The sequence below is a fragment of the Cnephaeus nilssonii genome (assembly GCF_951640355.1).
Source record: "Cnephaeus nilssonii genome assembly, chromosome: 2".
NCBI lineage: Eukaryota > Metazoa > Chordata > Mammalia > Chiroptera > Vespertilionidae > Cnephaeus > Cnephaeus nilssonii.
Window position 1 is genome coordinate 73,470,779 of NC_137073.1, and position 18,543 is coordinate 73,489,321.

The 18,543-nt window shown below is 34.9% G+C and overlaps 1 protein-coding gene across 2 annotated transcripts in view; it reads left to right on the forward strand.

Moving 5' to 3' along the window:
• The window catches only part of AP3B1 (adaptor related protein complex 3 subunit beta 1), a 191,721-nt gene that overhangs the window by 107,912 nt on the left and 65,266 nt on the right, over positions 1 to 18,543 (forward strand). For both annotated transcript variants that reach the window (XM_079798702.1, XM_079798703.1), the window contains exons 20-21: positions 3,080 to 3,221; positions 12,717 to 12,789. In XM_079798702.1, the coding sequence (XP_079654828.1) occupies positions 3,080 to 3,221; positions 12,717 to 12,789 (215 nt within the window). The remainder of the gene's footprint in view (positions 1 to 3,079; positions 3,222 to 12,716; positions 12,790 to 18,543) is intronic.

Here is an 18,543-nt window from a genome sequence, read left to right on the forward strand (position 1 = left end):
GCCACTAGTAGGATTATAATGCCCAGTAAAAATATGGTGGAATGTCATATTAGATGATTGGTATGAAGTTCCTAATATGCCTGGCACAAGATACATTCTTTTATTTTTATTTTTTTCAAATCATAAAAGATAGTTTATTTAGAAAGTTACAGAGGTAGTAGAAGTGAGCCAGCTGGGCTGCATAGGCTCAGGAAACAAGTTACAGAGGCAGAAGGGCTCTTGGAGCTCTGGACAGAGAAAGGCACAGTTAACAAGCCTTGGGGGGGGGGGATTAGGAGGGGGAAGGGGAAAGTTCCCATAGGCTCCTGAGAGGGAGAGCACCTGCTGGGTCCTTTGCCTTGAGGGTTTTAAAGGCTTGGGAATTTAGGGGAGATCTTGGGGGAGGATCTCAATAGGGTATTCATCAGCTTTATGCTGATGTGCCAAAATGAGACTTATTCCCAGTGACTTCATCTGTCCTTGGGTATCATGGGCACAAATGGCACTAATTGGATTTCTGTTATTTTACATTTGGTTGGGAAGAGAAGTGTAAACCATTAGCACTAAGTGTCCTTGATTAGGGAAGATAAGATTTACCAGATGGATGTAAGTTCCTTGTCCATTAACTGTCTCAGTTTCCCTATTCTGCTTGTTCTGGTTTATTAGCCTGTCTCATTTCCTCTCAGTGAGGTCTATCCCTGAAATCTGTTAGGGTTGCTGAGGGAGGTCGGTTGGTCTTCAGTAACTGCTTCCTGCTGACAAGGGCTGTAGTCCCTGCACATATAGGGTATGGAAATCTCTTCCTGCCTGATCTAAGGTAGACAAGGGAATGGGATCCCAGACTGGAACAGTCTGTTAGCTGATTCTTCCAAAGTAGTGATGGTCCAGAATCCCCAAAGCATCATCATCTTAATATCTAATTGTTATATCCAGAATCAAAGTTGGTAGATTGCTCCATATTTCATTAACTTAATCATGTAATCCTGATACTAAGTCAGTTCAGTGAAATTGTTGAGTCTTAGTTCAGAAGGCAGTGATGCAGGTGGGCTCCCAAAGTGAGACCTATGTTGTGTAAACAAGCAGTCGGGTATTTAATAATAGTATGCCTCTGAAAACAGAAGGAAAGAGACAAAGGTTAATGACCAAAGCAAATTACAAACCAGTTTCTAAGTCTGTAAGGTTGTCAGTTGAGATTTTTAGATGTAAGTCTCAAAGTTGTGTTTTTTTTCTAGAATGAAAGCAAGCAGTGATAGTCTGATAGATTCTCCTTATCTGCATATCTTATTTGAATATCTCTGGTGATGTAAATTCTGCATGGTTTACACAGCATCAGTCATAATGTTTATGAATGAGCTGTTGTGGCTATTTTTCAAGGTTATATCAAGTCCTTTGGCTATAATTTGCAAGTACAAAGCTCAGAAACAAAATTTTTAGTTCTCAATAATTCCAAGTCATAGGATGGGAGAGAAAGGAAACATGAGTTTGGAGGGTTATAGCCAAATATTTAAGAAAACAAAAAAATTTGTAATTCAGTTCAGTTTACGGGTGACAAAATTTTGAAGACAATTAACTGAATTAGATTCTAATATTCACAACTATGTATTACAGATTCTATTGAAACAGTTTTTCCCCTTAAAATCATCCTCATTTTTACCAAAAAGCCAAATTATGACCAATTTATTTGCATTAAAACCAGCTTCAATTTGGCCTGATTATTTGCATAAACACAAGAAGAATAGTAATTTATCATATAGGCTCTCCTAAATCTTCTTTGCTGGAATCTTATAAGGAATCTCCAGATTGAGCTTTAATTAGTCCTCAGGGTGAAGAACCCAAGCCACACAGTTGCCACCAGGCTTAGCTTGCAATACCTATAGGTTTGGGCGAATTCCTCAAGTTGTTGAGATTCTTTCTTTGCCATCTCCCAGGAAAGCAACCTTGGTTGAGCTGCCCCTCCACATGTTCTTATGATACACTATACTTTATTACTTATCATACTTTCTTGTCAATGGCACCTTACTTCTCTGTGTCTTCAGGGACAGCAGACTGTGTAAGGAAGGCACATGGAGATCATCTGTATCTTGCTAACCATTGTTATCCTCAGCACCTAGCAGTGCAAACACACTGTGGGCAATCAAATATTTGTTAAATGAGGGACAGGGTGAATAAATGAATGAATGGCATCCGCAATTAGATTTGATCATTTGGTATTTTAAAAATTTATATTTGGTTATCCTACTTTTTTTTAAAGTAAGACTTAAGTGCATTAGAAGAATTCTCTTTTGAACTGGGTAACATTTTCTCATATAATATGTTTTAGGGTCACATTTAGGAACATAGGTAAATAATTTTCTTGGACAGAAAAATTTATAAAATGCAAGTCTATTTTAGCAAAAGTGCATGTATAAATACTTAAACTTATTAACGAACACTTAATAATTTGAGACAGCTTTTTAAAATCAGCCTAAGTATCTTTAAAGTCATTACTGTTAGCACTTAATATATATTCCTGGTAAATCAAACATTCAATTATTAGTTTTTTCAATTTAGGATATAATTTTAGGTTATTTTATCATCTTTTGCATTTGAGATTGTGTGATGTGGTATAATTAGTTTTGAATGGGGTCTAATTTATTTGGTTATAATCTATAACCTATATTATTAGTTCACTATATTCTGGGATTTTAAAACCATATTTTTCGTCTATCAATCTATTTATTTAAATGTATTTTTATTGATTTTAGAGAGGAAGGGAGTGAGATAGAAACATCAATGATGAGAGAATCATTCATCAGCTGCTTCCTACTCGCCCCCTACTGGGGGATCAAGCCTACAACCTGGGCATGTGCCCTGACTGGGGAATCAAACCGTGACCTCCTGGTTCATAGGTCGACACTCACTGAGCCACACCAGCCAGGCCATCATCTTTTTAAATACTAAGAAGAAGTGGTTCCAGTGAAATACTCTTCTCTAGTGAATGTTAGGATTTATAGGCAAACTGGACAAATAGAACATTTGTCATTTTATTTTTTCAAACTACTTAAACTTGTTTATATAAAGGATTTAAAGTTTATATTTCAAAATTTATTTTTACATATAGTGATTCTGAAGATGGGGAGACAGAAAATGAAAAATCTGAAACTTCAGATTCTTCCAGTGGAGAATCTAGTTCAATAGAAGACAGTTCTTCAGAATCTGAATCAAAATCAGAAAGTGAATCTAAATCCAGAAAAGTCACAAAGGTAAGAGGTTACACATTTGTTGTAATTGAAAATAAATGTTTTCATAGCTTTTTCCCAATTAAGAATAAATATTTGTGAAAATAGTGTTACAAAAAATCAAGAATCTAAGAAAGGAATTTAATATTGTCACTGACAACTAAAACACTATCTTCATTCATCCACACTTTTATATTATTTTTTTCCTAAGTAATTGCTTCCCTTCTAACTCAACCCTGCAAAGAAGTTAGAAACTTTTTTTAACCTCATCATTTGCCATTGAAATTAAAGAGCTCAGTAGTTATGAGTATGGCCTTTGTTGTTCTTTGCTAGGTTGTGACAAGGGAGTTTTTGCTAAAGGGGAAGTAAAAGGAAGGCAGAAAAAGTATTGAGCAAAGGAATATAAATGTAAATGTGGCCTATGAAATTGAGACTAATAACCTTTTAAAAAATATCAGGTATTTTGGATAACATTTTTAAAGCTTTAATCAGAGGATATACATTCCTTAACTAATAAAAATTCAGTAGCCATGTATTTAAAAGCAAAGGTAAGCACCATTTATGTAATAGAATGTTACACTTATTGATATATTTTTAACCTTTAACCTTGTCTGCTTTGCAGCCAAAAAAAAAGTATGAATTGCAAAAATGTAGTTATTAATACAAAATTCAAACCTAATGAATATCTTTCTGATCTTTGGTTATTACTCCCTTCCTATAAATGGATCATGTTGATGCTAGGCTTCAAATGCAGTTTTGTTTTGTTTTTAAACTTTTTTATTGTGTGTGTGTGTGTGTGTGTGTGTGTGTGTGTGTGTTTAAATTGATTTTAGAGAGAGGAAGAGAGGGGGGGGATAGAGAGATAGAAACATTGATGAGAGAGAAACATCATCAATCGTCTGCCTTCTGCATGCCCCCTACTGGGGATGGAGTCTGCAATCCGGGCATGTGCCCTCACCAGGAATGGAACCTGACCTCCTGGTTCATGGTCCGATGCTCAACCACTGAATCACACCAACTGGGCTCAAATGAGGTTTTTAAAAAATAAACTGTATTCTATATGTTGAAAATATATGGTCAAGTCTTATCTTTTAAATTGAATTCAATTTTTTTTTTTTTTTTGCTGAAAAAGAATTCAATAAAACAATATTTATTATTGATAAAACATCTTTCAGAAATAAAAAATACTTTTTATGTAATAAAAGAATATTTGAAATCAAAAGAAAATATTATACTTAATAGTTTTTCCCCCCATTTATTTGTTCTATACTTATCAGTTTCTCATTGGAGTAGCCAAGGATGAAAATAAATCCATTCAAGTATATAATTGCCCTCCTCTATTCAGAGATTTATTGTTAAAGAATAAGCATGTTTAAAATTGGTTAATATTTGTCTTACCATCTTTCAAATATCCTTGCATATAGCAAAACCTATTTTAAATTTGAATTTATATTCAAAACTTGTCTCTATATTATATACTAAAGGCCCGGTGCACAGATTTGTGCACAGGTGGTCCCTCGGCCTGGCCTGTGGGGATTGGGCCGAAACCCGCTCTCCGACATCCCCCGAGGGGTCCCAGATTGCGAGAGGGTGGTTCTCAGGTGATGCACCCTGGAATCAGGCTCCCTCCTCTTTGGTTCCAGGTGCGTCACCTGAGAACCGCAGCTGCCAAGTCACCGCAGCTCAGCAGCTCCTGCATTGAGCATCTGCCCCTGGTGGTCAGTGCGCATCATAGCTACTTTTCGGAGCGTCTGCCCCCTGGTGGCCATTGCACATCATAGATACCAGTCAGATGGTTGGACAGTCGCTTAGGCTTTTATATATATAGATATATCTAAGATTTTTTTCCAAAAATTTACATAAAATCTTACAGGTTTATTAACCTGCCCTTGTATAAAACTTATTACATAGTGAGTTTGATATCCTCTCATTTTCTACTTTATTAAATTACAAAAAAAGCTTAAGGTGTTATTTAAAATGAAATAAAGGGACTTTAGAAATTAACAGTAAGTATAACCCAGATTAAGAAGTCAGTGTTTTTAAAAATGACCAAGCAAGAAATCAGTGAATGTCAAGCGGGTGGAATTAAAATGAGTTATTCTTTTTTTTTTTTTTAATTCTTTATCGTTTAATGTATTACAAGTTATGAAGTTTTGTAAAAGTTGAAAAATACTGTATAGTGTTGGAAGCAGGGGTTTAGGACCCCATTATAAAGCCACAGAGGTACCGCAGATCAGCAATTCAATTTGGTTCATGTTTGTTAAAGACTATCAATGATCAGATTACATTTCTTTGTAATTGAAAATATTTTACTGTAGAAAATCATTATAAAATTTTGAAGTATTTCAATGATTCAAGACTCTTGAAAAATTCAGGCTTTATTCATGTTGTTAATAGTTTTAGGTCTATGTGTTTTGCTTATGTAGCTTACTTTCTCTATAATAGAATGCCTTTTCCTGTCTATAATAGACAGACAGGATGGGTTGTTTTAATTTATTAGTTGGAATATTTTCTACCTTGGAACCCCATAACTATTTTTTTCTTTCTACTTTTTTCTGAGTGATTTGGAGTCTACCATGCAATTACAAGTATACCAATTTTCTAATCATTGGCAACTCTATAATTATAGAAGAGTCCTTCTTGCACCAAGTGTTGTGGCTTCTGCTCTAAATTATGAGTAATAAAGGCAGATGGTGGGTGCTTTACATTAATTTAGTATGACAGTATTTTAGTCCTGAAAATTCATAAGACTTAAATCTGCAGCCAAACTAGATCCTATACTTTTACTCTTTTTCTTTCATTTCTTTTATTTGGACAATGTGTTTTGGGAATACTGAGCATGAAAATGAGAACTTGAGGTACCTTGAATATGGTGGTCCTATGGGATAGGCATAGTCTTGTACTTTTTGGGCGATAATATCTTTAACCTTCGGTTTCCTCATCTATAAAGTAGAAATGCTAATAACTACTTTACTTCTTTCAGGTGCTGTTATAAAAAATCTAATGTGGAAAATCATTGTAAAGCACTATATAAATATAAAACATCAGTGTTAACTTTTTTTTTAAATCCTCCCCTGAGGATTTTTTCCCTTGGTTTTAGATAGAGACAGGGGAGAGAAGAGGGAGGAAGAGAGAGAGAAAAAAAGATATATATTTAGAGAGATCGATATGAGAGAGACACATCGATTGTTTGATTCCCACATGCACCCCGACTGGGGCCAGATAATGAACCTGTAACCCAGGTATGTTCCCTTGACCAATAATCCAACCTGCAACCCTTCAATGTGTGGGTTGATGCTCTAACCACTGGAAAACACTAGCCAGAGCACTATTAACATTTTTTTACTTGAACATTAATTCCATGAGAGAGCAACAATATTAGCATTATAGAACACCAATGCTAAAAGGAACCAACATTTTTTAATAACTCTTATGTCTTCTGTATGTTTTTTTCCTCTTTTTATACCATTCAAGTTATAAGTCAACATTCAGGGATGACCCCTGACTTGCAGCCTGTGATCTCATCCACTTCCTGCAGAATACTGAGCTGCCATATGCTGTGAGTGTCTCCTACCACTCTGCTCTCTAACACACAATCTATTTACCTTTATTTTTCTTTGAATACTGGTAGCTCTGAGTAAGTGACCCTATCCACCGAACCAAGAATAAGTCCTACTTCCTTTTGGCCTTGTTTTGTTAAGAATCATCAGCTTCCTTTGCACCTTTAGTCTTTTTCTTCCATAATGCTTCCTCCGCTAACCAAAGCACTCAAGTTTTCCCCAGTGTTTAAAGAGAGAGAGAGGGAGGAGGGAGTTGAAGAGAGTCAGAGACAGTGAGAGTGTGTGACAATGAGAGTTTAGAAAAATAATCTAGATATTCTCCATCTATTGCCTCTTAATTATTTCTTAGTCCCTTTGAAATTGGTTTTGACTTTTATCACTTCTTACAGATATTGCTCTGAAAAGTCAACCGTGATCTTCCCCCAACCCAGTGGCCTTCTCTCAGATCCTTCTCGGAACTTTTATGACTCTTCCTCTACTGCTTGAAACTCTGCATCCTTTTTCTTCTGACTTCTTTGACCTTTCAGTCTTTTGATTGCTTCACTTTTACCACCTTCTGACACCCAAGTGTGAACATTGCCCCAAAATTAGTGCTTAGTATATATTATTTTTCAAAAATATTATGATACATCATCTGTATATATGATAGCATTGTATACTTGAGACCTATAAAGTATTAAAGTTAATCTTTTTAACCAGTGTCACTCCAATAAATTAAATTTAAAAATACATTAATAAATAAAAGTTAATGTGAATTATTTTGTTTTGTCTTTTTTTTTTCGCTACAAGTTTTCCTATTGTGAGACCTATTCACTCCTATAGTTTTAACTAAAACTTATATGACATCTTCCATAATAACATTTCTAAATCCCTACAACAGCTATAACATTTCCCCCCCCCCCCCCCCCCAATTCAAGCCAATTTCTTAGATCTGTCAAGAGCCACTGGTTTCCCAAACCTATCGATATAGCCAGAAGGACACATGCTCTGCCATTTGGTACCAGACTTTTTTCTCCCAGATCGGTAGCCCCAGAATTGTCTTTGATTCCCCCCTCATCCTGCATGTTCATATAGTTGCCAAGTCTTAGAGGTTCTCTGTGTTATTTCTCATACCTGTTTCTTCTTTTTCTACCACCACCATTCTAGATCAGCTCTTTATTACCTCACTCATAGACCATTGCCATTGGTCATTCGCAGAGCTTCCCCAATCCCAGTCCTTCTGTGTAGCTGCCAGGTTAATGCTCACATTACCTATAATGATGCTCCATTATCATTCAAGTTCAGTAAATCCTCAGGCTAACATGTCCAAACCTTCCTTTCTAGACTTAAACCTCTTTGTGTTCCTTGTGTTCTGATCCCAATATACTATTTTTTGTTCTCTTAATGTGCTGTATACTTTTCCATTTCTATGTCTTTGTTCTTCCTCTTACACTTCTCTTATTACAGGAAATACAAGCTGAGGAGAAAGTGGCCCCTTATCAAAGGGTGGTCCCTCCACTTGTAGTTGAGAAAGACTTCATGAGATAAAAACCATTATTGATGAGAGGGTATTACTCATGTGAATGGTGTAGGGACAGTCAAATGGTAAGAATCTCTGTTGAATTATGTTGCTGAAGTGTTTGTCATTTGACACTATGCCCCAGCAGATTCATAGGACGCAAAACTATAGTCGTACATTCTGGTGTTATGTTTTTAAGATTGTAGTTTTTATATTTTATTTTATTTTTTTCAGAGAGAGGAAGGGAGATGGAGAGAGAGAAACATCAATGATCAGCTGCCTCCCGAACACCCGCTCCTGGGGATCAAGCTCACAACCCAGGCATATGCTCTGACCTGGAATTGAACTGTGACCTCCTAGTTCATGGGTCGACACTAAACTACTAAGCCACACTGGCCAGGCTCTTTGTATTATTGATTGAGAGATGTCCTTAATTGAGATCAGATATTGTCAGTAATGACCAAAGAAAGTTATCTTGTTTTTCAATTACAATTATTTTGATGGGCAAGCACATTTTTATTTTTAAGTGTTTGTTTCCAGAATATCTATAATAGAGAAATATTTTACTTTGAGTCTAGTCTTTTTTATGAAATAATTCTTTTGTCCCAAATAATTGGGTTTAAAAAGATTTTGGCATTTGATCTGAGATAGATTATGGATAAGAATGGAAAGAACTATTTTCTACCCTATTTGAGATATAGAAAACAAGTTTTACTTGTGTTTTCACAAGTATTTATGTATGTTGCAATTATATAACTTAAGTGAATATCATAGAATATTGGTTTTTACTCTTGAAATTCAAAGCTTTGCCTCTTTCAATTTATGTCTTTCCCAGTTTAGTTGATGACGTTTTAAGTTCTCCAGAATACAAATATTATTTGACTTCAATTGAAATCTTTAAATAATAGTAAAGGCCATTAAGCAAGCTTTCTTATTGAAGTAGAAATAATTTAATAGGGTAGATTTGTTTAACAGTTTAGACTAGTTTTTAACCTATAAAGAAGTCTTAATTTACTGGTAATAATACCTTTTTTGTCTTAAAGCGCAGTGTAAGTGTGAGCCTCAGATTTTTAAAATCAAAATTATTAGATGATTTGAAGGCAAGAGAGTCTAAATGGTACTTGATTGGTAATTCTAATTGAAAATATTTCATGCAAATATCTTGCTGTGTGAGGCTAAAAATTAGCCTTGAATTTTTGTTGATTACACAGCACGGTATGGGTTTAACAAACTTTACATACTTAACCTGTTCTGTGGTTTAAATTTCAAACCTCTTTGCAATAGTTTCCTCTTAGGAAGCATATTTGGTGCTTGTCGTGTAAGATCTTTTTTTCCCTACTTGCTTTTTTAAAAAAAATCAGCATGCATAATGCATAAAAAATCTTTACAGATATATTTACAGATATAATACAAACATAACTTTGTATTATTTGGAGCTTAATAAGAATTTCTAGGATCTTTTATTTATTATTTGAAATGACATATATTAAATAGAAATTAGTTTCTTAACCCTGTAACTTTGTATTTCATTTTGAGAATGTTGATGTGTTGAGGTGTATAATCGAATACCATAGAAACAAAATGGGGATTTGAGGGTGATGAATTGATAGCTAGGTTTTTTTGTAGTGAGATTTTAAGATCAGTTACTGTTGTCCTTATAAAAGACTAATACAGTCACTCAGCTGTTAAAAACCTAATTCTCTATTTAAAAAAATATATACAAAAACAAATTATCTGTGTTTCTGCCTGATATCTTCTCAAGTACTAACACAATGGAAACAGTGGGTGATCTGTCAATGTGTTTAGTTTGTCAATGATGGTTTTGTATAAATATTGGGAGGGTAAGGAAGAAAATTCACACAGTAAAATATGATTTCATCTGCCTTTTCTCTGCAGCTCCATGGCTCATGCTGCGGTGTGAAATTCTCATTTTACACACTTTGCAGGCGGAGCACATGAATTATGCATTGAGCAAGAAAAATCTCCTGCCTCAAGTCCTATATGCATTTACCCAGGTTCTGTCTCTATTACCAAGATGAATTGCAAATGGAGAAATGTTTGATGGAATAGGGCTCTTAACTTCTTTGTTTAGAATTCAGATTTTTATTTTTATAGTAGATCCTTTAAGTATGAAAATGTTTTGAACTTACTATGGATTTTTTAAAATGAAAAATGAAATATAACATAAGAGAGTAATGCCAAGCACATCGTGAAGCTTTTTATAGCCTTGATTCAAAATGCAAGGCTTTTTCAATTTAGTAGAAATGACCATTATCTATTGCTAATGTTGTATTTCAGTCATTGGTTATTTGCTGTTCTCAGAAAGTCAATGAAACTCTGTCCTTTTGAGAGCCATTTTTTCTTTATGTTTTAGGTTTTAAACCAATTTCACATGCAGCTCTGTCCTGTGTTGTATGTGACCTGATATGTATTTAATAGATATTGTTACAAACTCTTAGCTGTGAAGTAGAAAATAAGGTATAGACTTGCCTACAGCTTTAACTTTATCTCAATTTGAAAGGTTTCTAATTTTTCAGGTAGGGAGGTTACAGTTCCATAAAGATAGTCATGCACCATTGTAGCTTATAGGAAGCTACACCCATTGTGCTCAGCATAGCATGTTGATAAGTCACATGGTAATAAGCTCTTTTTGTTATATGTTCTTTCTTCACAAGAAAGATATTGTAGTTGAGATGGCATTTGCTTTCTGAGCCTGTTTTTGTTACTTACAGCTTTTACATTTCAGCTTCAAAACTAACATTTCTTCTTTTTTCCCCCCTAGCCCTAGAAATTGTTATTCATTTGAGGTGTGGAGAGAGGGGTAAATGCTGTTTATAATAAATAATGAAAATTAAAACCCATCTAGTTGATTTGGAGTTTTCAATGGCAGAAATAATTAATTTGAGAAAAAAATTAATGCTGATGTTTTTATTTAGTGTTTTAATGTGTATTATTGTGTGAGCCTTGAAAATATTTTTTTCTGAGTATTGGCAGTAGGAGAAAAACAAACAGAACTTAAAATCTTTTAAAAATGTTACCTAACATGAAATTTGGTGTATTGCTCTTGTTCACGCAGGCATGGTGTAGTAATAGCTTGCTAATTTTTTGTGGTTAGAAAAAAATACTTCAAACATATTTGTAATAATTCATATACAATAAGCTATAAACTCCTTTGATACATTGTAAGTTATCTGAAGCAGGGACTATGTCTGTTTTGGGTGTGTTACTTCCATTGCTTAGCACAGAATCTGATACATATTAAAAATTCTATATCTATTAACGAATGAATGAATGAACAAACAAAAACATTTTAGCAAAAACTTAAGTTTTGGCCTTTTATTTGAGAAGATTTAATGCAAAAAGAAGGTAAACATTATAAAGATAAGTGATGACCTTGATTCAAATATATCTATTTAACACCCTAATCTTTGTTTGTCTTTAATTGTTGATGATGCTACTCCATACTGCACTTGATTTTTTTTTTAAAGATTACATATTTTTTTCTGAATCTCTAAGCAAACTATGTATACCTCAGGCTTAGAGATACTTTTCTAGTCCATGGTTATCCAAGTTTCAAAAATATAGTAGACTGAATAAGCAAATCTGAGGTAGAGGAAGCCCTAATTATGTGTAGGTATGTTTTGAAATACTCTCCCCAAAGGAAAACAGTAAGGAAATTAAGTGAATTCTTTTCATCCTAAAGAGCAGGAACCTGAAAATGTCCGGCCAGGCCCATTTATAGATTTTAATGAATACCTTTGGCAGAAGAAGTCTAACACAGCCAACCCAGTGTTGAAATATTAAGTACCTGGTACAATGTATGTCACAAACTACATCTCAGCAAGGCTAATCTATCACATGCCATTGACCATCTCATATATTGTTTGAGTGTTTTTTTCTTAAATCAACTTATTTAAAAATTATTTTCAAGAATATTTGTACTCTTTCTAACAAAGAGCCACATTACTTTTTTTTTTTTTTTTTTTGTAGAGAGAGGAAGGAAGAGAGAAACATTGACTTGTTGTTATACTTATTTATGGATTTGTTGGTTTCTCCTTGTATGTGCTTTTACTGGAGATCAAACCCTCAACCTTGGCATACTGGAGCAACACTAACCAACTGAGCTACCTGGCCAGGGCCACATTACATTTTTTATGTTAGCAAAATGTTGTCAGATTATAAAATAATTATTTCCCTTTAAGTTTTCTTTTGAAGGTTCTTTATAATCTTTAAACACCAAATATTTTAAAATAATTAACAGTTTGCATGGTGGATAAGAAATACTATATGCTAACTGAAATAAAAATTTTGATTCAAAACAACCATTTTGTGTACCCACATAAAAGTTTATTTTTCTTATAAGATTATGCAGAGGAACATGTTTGCTTTAAAACATAAAGGACTACCTCTTAGGTTTTTTAAATAGAACATGCAATAAGTTATATATTTCTTATTTTATAGGAGAAAGAAACAAAAATAAAGCAAGATAGAAATCTTGTTACCAAAGATGTTTCACTTCTTGATCTAGATGATTGTAAGTATTAAAATTAAAATTTTTTCTTCTGTATTTAGCGACATGTTTTATTTTTGGAGTACCTTTCATTTACATGTCTCAAAGTATATTAACATCTATTATAAAAAATTATAGATGAATATAGCAAGAAAATTTTAGAAATTGGTTTTATTAGTATCTTTAATCTATTCAGTATCTTTATTAGTATCTTTTAATCTAATCTATGTATTACTTGAATAAATATAATTGTTCAGACAAAAGTGCACAAATTCATTTTAAGGTATTTTGCTTTAGTAATTTATACTTGTTTTAGTAAATAACCCTATCTAATAAAGAGGGAATATGCTAATTGACCCTCACCCATCACAAAGATGGTGACACCCACAGCCAATAAGGAGGGAATATGCTAATTGACTGCCCCACCCTCAAAGATGGTGGCACCCACAGACTATAAGGAGAGAATATGCTAATTGACTGCCACGCCCTCAAAGATGGTGGCGCCCAGTCCCCTCAGCGCCCCCAGCCGCCCAGGGCCGGCCCAAGGCGCAGGCGAGCCTTGGATGGCGGCTGCCCAGCTACCCAGGGCCGCCCGAGGCTCAGGTAACCAGGGCCGGCTGAGGCTTGCGCTGCCGGCAGTAGCAGCAGCAGAGGTGTGATGGGGCGTCACCTTCCCCTGATCACTGGGTTGCCTCCTGCTCCTGAGGGCTCCCGGACTGTGAGAGGGGCAGGCTGGGCTGAGGGACCCCCCCCTCCAGTGCATGAATTTTCATGCACCGGGCCTCTAGTTATCTGTATTTTACAACTTCCTACATTGTTAAATGTTGACTATGGGGATTGAGATATCTAATTTAAGAAGGTAGGGAATAAGGAAAGTAATTTCAAATATAAAGTACACCACCATCTTCTACTTGCCACACTTTTGATGGAAACAGAATTAGGTACAAAAAGCTTTTAGAGGCCAGAATGGCTATATCTAACAGTATTTTAACTGCAAAAAATCTTTGTCTCAGCACACCCACTTCTAAGAACTTAGAATCATACAAATATACTAACCCAGGTGTGCAAAGATGTATACTCATCTTCTGCATTGTGAGAAAGAGATAATGGAATTGACTTTGTTGGTAGGTACGTTTTGCACTACAAGAGTAACAAGTAAGACTTAATGAATATTAAACTACTATCATTTTTCAATATAGTTTTCCCATGCTAGAGGTGAGTTATGTTTGTAGGTTGTTTCATTCTTATAAACAGAACATAAAGCTGTTGTATTTATATTATTTACCTGGACTGTTTCATGACAAATTCCTTAATATAGGGAAATCAAAATATATGATACAGAGACATACTTAATATAGAGAAATTAAAATAAAATTGGAGCCAAATTTGGATAATTTTTCACCTATTGGCAAAGATTTTAAAGCAACATCCATTATTGCAAAGGTTTAGAGAAACCGGCATTCTACATATGTTTTTGATAGGTATATATATAGGTGTAGCTTTTTGGAGTCATTTTAACAATATCTCTTAAAATTTAAATTGTATACACCTAACAATTTTGACCTGGCAATTCTTTTCTAGGAATTTATCTTACAGATGTAGTCAGGGATCCAGATACCTGAACAGGTAACAACTTATATAAGAGATCTAATAGAGTTGCAAAGTGTAGTAACAAAATGAGGAGGAAAACAAAAAGCTACAAAGGCTTGTGGCAGAAGTATGATCTGTACTTACAAATACAGACAAGTGGAGTGTTATGGGAGAAAAGCATTGTTGATAATGGCTCTTAAAATATTGACTTCATTATATGCTACTTATTAGCCTGCATATATTAGTTCTCCATTGTCCATGGCAAGCATCTTGTTGATCAAAAATTAAGAAGTTATTCTCCATTTGCATGAGTTCTTAGCTGTGAGAATTTGATGAGTTTTGAAAGGGGGGCAGAGCCCTAGCTGGTTTGGCTCAGTGGATAGAGCATTGGCCTGCAGACTGAAGGGTCACGGGTTGGATTCCAGTCAAGGGCACATGCCCAGGTTTCGGGCTCGATCCCCAGTGGGAATTGTGCAGGAGGCAGCCAATCAATGATTCTCTCTCATTGATGTTTCTGTCTCTCCTTCTCCCTTCCTCTCTGAAATAAAAATAAATGAAAAGAATTTGAAAGGGGGCAGACACATTTCTTGTTTCATATAAGAGGCACATCATAATCCACAGAGGTTATTTGTTTGGTACACACTGCATATCAGGAAAATTACAAGTACTGAATTTATCTATGTCTTCAGAAAACATTTATTAAATAAATACGTGCTATGATCTAAGTAATCTGCTACATGCTGGAGTTTCTAAATGGATACAACATTGTCCCTACCCAAGGAACTCTCAGAATGTCATAGGGGAAACACATAAAGTGGCCATTAGATTGACGCATTATAAATGAAATGAGAGAGAGATATGCCCAGAATGCTGTTGGGTATTGGGGTACCTAACCCACCTAGCAGTTTCCAGATGTAACATAACGCTTGAGCTGAGTGTAAGAATTAGTAAGCAGTTGGAGGTAGAAAGTAAGGGAAGTAACTGCAAGGAAGAGTGAGAGCTCTCTGCTGCCTGAAGTAATCATTGTTTCTCTCTAAGGAAGTGTACTTAGCAACCCTAGCAATGGACTGGCTACTAAAAACAGTTCTGTGGTTTGAATAAGTAACTTGATATTTCCTTACTGTATCTGTTGGAAATCAGAGCCCTTTAATCAATTGAGTTAATTTGTGTCTCATTTTATTCATTTGTAAAGTGAAAAAGAAATGGCTGATAATTTCTACAGTTCTTTTAGGTTATGAAATTACATGACTATTTCATGAGGTCAGTTGATAATACATTAGAAAATTTTATGCTGAGGTAATGTATGGCCTTATGATAGATTAGGCTTAGAAGTAGCAATATGCTTTCTCTTTTCCAGTCATATTTTATGTTTATGGAAATTAAAATATTTTTTAGTACCCCATACCATGTCATCTCAATAGGATGATCATAAAGCAGCATATTCCGGTGCTCTTTTATAGGAAACATAAACCTATGTAATTACACTATTACTACAACTAACTAATTGTGAAGTCTTTTAAAAATTTATATCACCCGACAGTAATCATGCTTCAGATATGCCTTACAATATGTGATATCATATTGTTGAGTAAATTACAGTATAGGCAGTGGAGTGGCTAAGAGGACAATAGGGCTAGACTGAGTTCAAATCTATTACTTACTAGGTATGTAACTTAGGGCATGTTATTTAATCTCTTGTGCTTTAGTTGCTTTATCTATAAAATTGGGACAATAGCAATACTTTTTTAGAAGCATTAGTAGGATTAAATGAGTTGATAAATGTAAAAGCACTTAAAGCTGTGCTTGGCACGTGATAATCATATGTAAGGGTGAGCTATGATGGACGGAGATGAAGCCAACAAAGATGCCAACCAGTTAAATGACTTCACATTAAATTATTATATGTGAAAGTTTTACTTCTTAAAGTTTAAAGCAAAACTTTGATCAGAAAAATAATTATATAATCATTTTATTAAATATACTTTAATAAAGAAAAAACAACTTTTTATAGAGGTTTGTTCCCCCTCTGAACTTATGGAACTGGCAAAAGCCCTGTATGCTACCAAAAATATTTTAATTTCTTATTTAAAAAAAAGAAAGAAAAATAAAAAATGGGTTTTAATCCAAATACCTGGGTTTACATTCTGACAGTCAGTTCAAGTTCTTTTCAAATCCCTCTTCCCCCAGATTGAATCATACTGACATACTGTTTTATTACTTGCTTCTTTCTCTGTTTATCATACACATTCCTTTCCGTGCCATAAATATTCTTTAACAACCTTATTTTTAATGACTGCATGGTTATTCTTTATATTGTTGTAATAAATTCTCTTTAACAGGTTTACTATTGTTATACAGTTATCGTGTTTCCATTTTTTGCTATCATAATCAGTGAAGCAGTACACATCACCATAAGTATATTATTGCATTATCTCCATGACTGTTTCCTTAAGATAAATTCCCAGGAGTAGAATTGCTGGGACAAACGCTTTAAAGAATTTTGTTGGTAAAATTGCCTTCCACAAAGCTTATACCACCTTACACAGTATTAGTATGAGAGTGCCAGATTCTTTATACCCTTACCTATGCTGAAATTTGTGTTATTTAAAAATTGCCTTTGCCAATATGATAGGTGGAAATGGTATCTCATTTTAATTCTATGCCATGTTATTAAAAATAACCTGCATAGAGTCATTTTGTTTTTTACACATTAATTAAATACTTCAGCATCGTCAGCTGGCCTCAGAATCCAATTTAGGATAAAGTTTCAGTGTCAGCTTTCATCTTGCCAGACCTGTAAACAGATGTGTAATCATTTCCTTAATACCAGAGCCTCTACCTTCTAAAATGATATTAAAAACCTATCTTTTTTTTTTAAGAGTCAAACTTGTCTGTGGTATGAATTTTCCTCTCTAGTCTTTGATACCTTTTTCCTAAGTCTTTAGCTGAGCCGTAGTTGAAATGAGAGGCTTTTTTTTTTAACTCACTTTTTATTATTAAACATGGGCATGTAATATTTTGGATGGATGGATGGATGGATGGATGGATGGATGGATGGACGGACGGACGGACGGACAAACATGCATTTAGAATCCACCAGAAAAGTTACCTGCTGCTTGGAAAGGCAACATATTTTGGTCCAAGTTAGAAGAACCCATTTTTAGTTCTACTGTGGTTCTACATTCACTTGTTTTATGATATTGGCAAGCCTCGATCTCCTTATGCCTCAGTTTACAATTTCTTTAGTATAAATGTCTTTTCTGTCTTTTCACTGCCATTATCTTACTTCAGTCCTTTTCACATCTTGCCAAAACTATTGTAAATTCTTCCTCACTGCCAACCTAAATGTTCCTTCTTCAGTCTGTCCCTTATACTATCACTTGATATCCTCTTTTTGGTAGATTTTTAACTGTTCCCTTTAGTGTACAAGATAAATCCAACCCTCTTAGCTTTCCAATTTTCTACCTCTCAGCCTTTGTTTACATTTTCTTACTCAGTAATTAACCAATTTCTTTCTTCTTATTCAGATCCTACCTTACTGAAAAACTAGACTTCATTCCCTCCTATTCATGAAGCCTTCTCTTACCACCATATCCCCATTGATCCTTTGTTTTTTCCAACTCCCCATGGCACTTGCTTAACTGTACAGTGGTTTTCAACATACGTCTAAGGAAGCCTGGGGATTTGTAGCAGTGCCTCAGGCACAGCAAAGGAGTGCAAATGAGAAAGCAAGGGCTCCATTTCTCCTTCACCCAATCTCCACTCTGCTTTTTCTATTGAATATGTTGAGATTTTATTTAAGACTAGAGGCCTGGTGCACGAATTCGTGCATGGGTGGGGTCCCTCAGCCTGGCCGGCGATTGGGGACAATTGGGCTGACCGGCTGGGGAGAGGGACTGTGGGAGGTTGGCTGTGGGAGTGCACTGACCACCAGGGGGCAGCTCCTATATCGAGCGTCTGCCCCCTGGTGGTCAGTGCGCATCATAGCTACTGACTGGTGATCTGGTAGTCCGGTCGTCTGGTCATAACAGTTGCTTAGGCTTTTATATATATAGATTTCCTTTGAAATTTTTCTTCTTTTGGCAATATCATTTATGGACTGTACTGTTACTTTTTTTTTTTTTTACATCAAGCCTGTGTATCTTTTTTTTTAATTAATTAAGTGTTCATTATTTGAAGACAGGGACT